The 4,709-nt window shown below is 51.6% G+C and overlaps 1 protein-coding gene across 3 annotated transcripts in view; it reads right to left on the bottom strand.

The window, feature by feature from the left end:
• Window positions 1-4,709, bottom strand: part of LOC106816075 (cytochrome b-c1 complex subunit Rieske, mitochondrial-like) — a 6,906-nt gene continuing 2,197 nt past the window's right edge. Inside the window, exons 2-3 of one of the 3 annotated variants that reach the window (XM_014820632.1) lie at window positions 104-883; window positions 1-45 (exon numbers count right to left, since the gene is read on the bottom strand). In XM_014820632.1, the coding sequence (XP_014676118.1) occupies window positions 150-883 (734 nt within the window). In that variant the 3' untranslated portion in view covers window positions 1-45; window positions 104-149. Of the gene's footprint in view, window positions 884-4,709 lie in introns of all 3 variants that reach the window. The other 2 variants (XM_014820633.1, XM_014820631.1) reach the window with 2 other exon arrangements.

Here is a 4,709-nt window from a genome sequence, read left to right as displayed (position 1 = left end):
ATAACAAAATTCGCTAGTGGCGCCCCGGTGACGGCCGCCGCCGACCATCCGCGCGAGGGGAAACGAAATTCGCTAGCGGCGCCCCCTGGCATTAGCCGACGACCGTCCGCGCGAGGGGAAACGAAATTCGCTAGCGGCGCCCCCTGGCGTTAGCCGACGATGAGCGTGCTCTCGTCCACGAACTCGTGTTCTGGCACCTCGAGGTTGAGCGGCGCGGGACCCTTGCGGATGCGTCCGCTCGCGTCGTAGTGCGAGCCGTGGCAGGGGCAGTAGTAGCCGCCGTACTCGCCCGCGTTCGCGATCGGCACGCAGCCGAGGTGCGTGCACACGCCGACGACCACGAGCCACTGCGGCTTCTTCACTCGCGCCTCGTCGTGCTCCGGATCGCGCAGCGAGGCGACGTCGACGACCGCCTCGGCGGCGATCTCGGCGGAGGTGCGGTGGCGGATGAAGAGCGGCTTCCCGCGCCACTTGAAGGTGACGTTCTTCCCCTCGGGGATCTCGCCGAGCTTCACCTCGATCTTCGCGAGCGCGAGCACGTCCGCGGACGCCGACATCGACCCGATGAACTTCACGACGGCGTTTTTGCCGGCGTACGCGCCGGCGACTCCGCCACCCGCCGTCATCAGGTACGTGAACGCGCGGCGAGGCGTGTCGGACGCCTGCGCGTCGGCGTCGCGAGTGCTCTGGCGCCGGTACTCCGTGAAGTCCGGCACGGACATGACGTCGGTGTGCGCGAGGCGGACCTGGCAGGGGGCGCCGACGGCGCAGGTGGCGCGGACGGCGCCGCAGGGCGTCTGCCTGGCGAGGGAGAAGCTTGTCGCGGGCATCGGCTGCGGTGGCGCCACCTCGCCGGCCTTGACGACGACCGCGGGGATTCCGGCTGCAACGACGAGGCGAACGATAATTAGTAATTAGGTTAATTAAACCGTGAGGTCGCGGTTATCGGATCTATCGCAAATATAAATATATATGTGATACATCTTAAAATTATATACATGTATAATATTTGTATTAAATACATATATCAAAATTAATGTACAATCCAGAATTTTATGGATCATGCAACGAAAATATGAAAACTTATCAAATCTATAATATTGTATTATTTCTCTCTCTCTCTCTCTCTCTCTAACTCTCTTTCTCGATACGGATACTACAATAATAATACGACAACGAGAATTTTTAATGACAGGTATCATTAAACACACAACAACAACCCACAAATTTCTCCCTCTCATCTATAAATACGGTTACATTTACGTTTAAATATTATAAGCAATGCGTTTAAATATTGCGAAATTAAGTATACATCTCGGCTATCATTCTTACTTCGTCTAACCTACAAATTTATTACTGCCCTGCCTCTGACAAACGCGAGGAGGCGATGAAGCATTCGACACGTTACGTCACACACTCCGTCACTGTATACGACACACAAACTAGCGGTCCACTCACTTATCCTGCGCCGCATGCTCGGAATTATTATTACTGCCACTCTAAATATTTGAAAATAAAGACGATCACCTGAATACATCACAGGTTGTAACCCTTCGCCCGATACGTGGCATCATGCCTCCCCGTCTGCGCGCGCATTCACGTCCAATGACACCAAACAACGTGATTCTACTATAGCGTCCTCTGGCGTGTATATAAAAAACTTATTGCATTTTATTACGAGCACGTGGCGACGGGACGTAAGATACACACATATCCTAGAAACGTACGGCGATGACGTCAAGCAGACGGTTCAAGACAAAACTGGACGTAAAAATGAGTGATGTTGATGTCAGGGTATTATCTCTATATTTATCTACATACTTTTCTACACTCTCCTTTTTTCTTGCTCTTCGTATGTTCCCATTTTTCGCCATTCTCTCTCTCAGTCTCTATCTTACCCATCGCATTCTTATTTGCTTACTTTCCATCTCGCTCTCTTTCTCGCCACTCTTTCTCTCTCTCTCTCTCTCTCTCTCTATCTCTCTCTCTCTCTCTATCTCCCTCTGCACCTCTCTTTCTTTCCCTGTGTATATTTCAATCGCATTACACTCATACTCCTTTCCCTCTCCCTCTTTCTTCTTATTCGCTTCCTTTCTCTTTCCTTTTCTCCCGTTTCCTTTACTCTCCTCTGCCTCCCCCCTTCTCTCTCAACTCATTGCCTCTTTATTGCTCTCAATTCATATACATTTATTAGTGACCGACTGGTCACATCGACCTTGGCTAGGAAACAGGCAGCTTGTGCTGAGGATTATGCCATCCGGTCATCCGTAACTCTATATCACGAGTCGACCATCTTCGCTGGTCAACATAACACTGTCTCTTTGTTCCACCCTTTCTCTCGCCTTGTCTATCTGTCCGTCTGTTCATCCGTCCGTCCGTCTTTCTGTATACCTGCCTACTTGCCTGCCTGCCTGTCTGCCTGCCTGTATGTGCGTTTGTCTGTCTGTCAGCCTATCTGCCTGGTGTCTTGTCTGTCACTGTCTCTCTCCCCCTCTCTCTCACATCAATTCTTATTTGCACTCCGGCATGTACGTTGAGTGTGTAAACCCGCTTCCAATAGTGACCAGTCACATAGTGTGGTGTGCATCATCACCATCTCTCCCTACTCCCCCCTCCCCTCCTCCGCCGTAGCTTCTCGCGTAGAGTGTATGAGAGTGAGAGAGAGAATCAACCATCTATAGCGCGTGCGCATGAACTGCTCGCGCGTTGCTCCCGATAGTTTTTCAGACGAGGCACAACGCTACAATAAGGGATTCTGAGGAAATCATTTATAAAAAAAAACATATAATAGAATTAGATCCAGCAGGTTCATCCGTTCTACCTTCGCTTGCTGTGCATGACACATCGAGGCTCGCTGTCTGTACGCTTGTAGAATGAAGTCCATACGACTCCGTTTATTCGCACATCGGATAGTCTAAAAATCTCCGCGAAGGTTGTTTGTTGTCGGGGCATATAGAGAGCGGCTGAGAAATGACGAAATACGGTGTACCCGTTCACGCGCCAATTTCTTAATCTAGCAATCTTCGCTCGGCCTCCAGCCGCCCTACAAGGTACAGACGTCGGTTCAGAGGCTTCTATAATGATTGATTATATATTGATGATTGATTACATCTCGACTAATCACGATCGATCGATCGATCGAGCGTAACTACATAATGAGTATATCGTCGACGAGGTGGCGATCAGGCGTTCAGGCGTCCGGTGGTTGCTACCAGGGAATGGCTATTGATACTGACGGGCACCGGCAGGGGACGGCACTGTCGCTTACTGCAGCCGATCCTGCAGCTGTTGTTGGTAGGCAGCCGATGACAGCGCCCCTGGTGTTCCCGCCGACAGCGCCGAGGGGAGGTAGGCTCCGTAGCCGGACGGCGGCGAGGCGTAGGCGGCGGCAGCGGCGGCGGCCGCGTAGTCGTAGCTGTTGGCGAACTGGTTCGCGTAGGCGGCGTAGTCGAGATACTGCGAGGCGGCGGCCGGCGATAGCGTCGACGCCGCCGCGTGCGGGATCATCATGCTCGGCGACGTCAGGTACTGATGCGACGGATACATCGCGTACTGCGCCGGCAGCCTGCCGAAGAAACAGAAACAGCGATGACGTCACCGCAAATACAGACACAGACGACGCGTCACTAACGCCGGCAGCGACGTCTAACGGCGACGAAGTCACGTGTTTGGCGCCTGGATGCTCGCAAGAACAAATTTCAGCAACGAGACAGCAATAATAATAATGATAATAATAATAATAATAACAACAACAACAACAATGATAATATAGCAGTAGTAATAGCAACGACTATAATTATAGGTGGATGACGCTTCGGTCATATTCATTGCTGCTCAGCATGTGAGCACATGTGACAGAGAGAAGGACAAGCAGAGAAGGGGAGAAGAAAGGAATTATAATAGCCATTTCCATGTTCAAACTGCGTTATCATACAATTCTGGATTGTATAATATTAAATTTTATACAATATATACATATATACAATATATATATACTGTAGTAGTAATAATACAATATTATAGATTGATAAGTTTTCATATTTTGTTGCATGATCCATAAAATTCTGGATTGTACATAATTTTGATATGTATCTAATACATATATATTATACATGTATATAATTTTAAGATGTATCACATATATATTTATATTTGGCGATAGATCCGATAAACGCCTCACGGTTTAATTAACGTTAATTACTAATTACTAATTAGCGTTCGCTCTCGTCGTTGCAGCCGGAATCCCGCGTCGTCGTCAAGCCGCGATCGGTGCCACGCAGCGATGCCGCGACAAGCTTCTCCCCTCGCCCGCAGACGCCCTGGGCCGTCGCGCACCTGCCGACGTCGCCGGCCCCTGCAGGTCGCGGCCTCACCGACGTCATGTCCGTGCGACTCACGGAGTACCGGCGCGCGAGCGACTCGCGACGCCGACGCGCAGTGCGTCCGACACGCCTCGCCGCGCGTTCACGTACTGATGACGGCGGGTGGCGAGTCGCCGCGCGTACGCCGCAAGACGCGTCGTGAAGTTCATCGGTGTCGATGTCGCGTCGGCGGACGTCTCGCGCTCGCGAAGATCGAGGTGAACTGGCGAGATCCCGAGGGCAAGAACGTCACCTTCAAGTGGCGCGGAAGCGCTCTTCATCCGCCACGCACTCGGCGAGATCGCCGCGAGGGGTCGTCGACGTCGCCTCCCTGGCGGGATCCGGAGC

This window comes from Priapulus caudatus, unplaced genomic scaffold (assembly GCF_000485595.1).
Source record: "Priapulus caudatus unplaced genomic scaffold, Priapulus_caudatus-5.0.1 Scaffold1277, whole genome shotgun sequence".
In the NCBI taxonomy this organism is placed as follows: Eukaryota; Metazoa; Priapulida; class Priapulimorpha; order Priapulimorphida; family Priapulidae; genus Priapulus; species Priapulus caudatus.
Note: the sequence above shows the minus strand (reverse complement) of the source record. Positions and strands in the feature narration are given on the sequence as shown.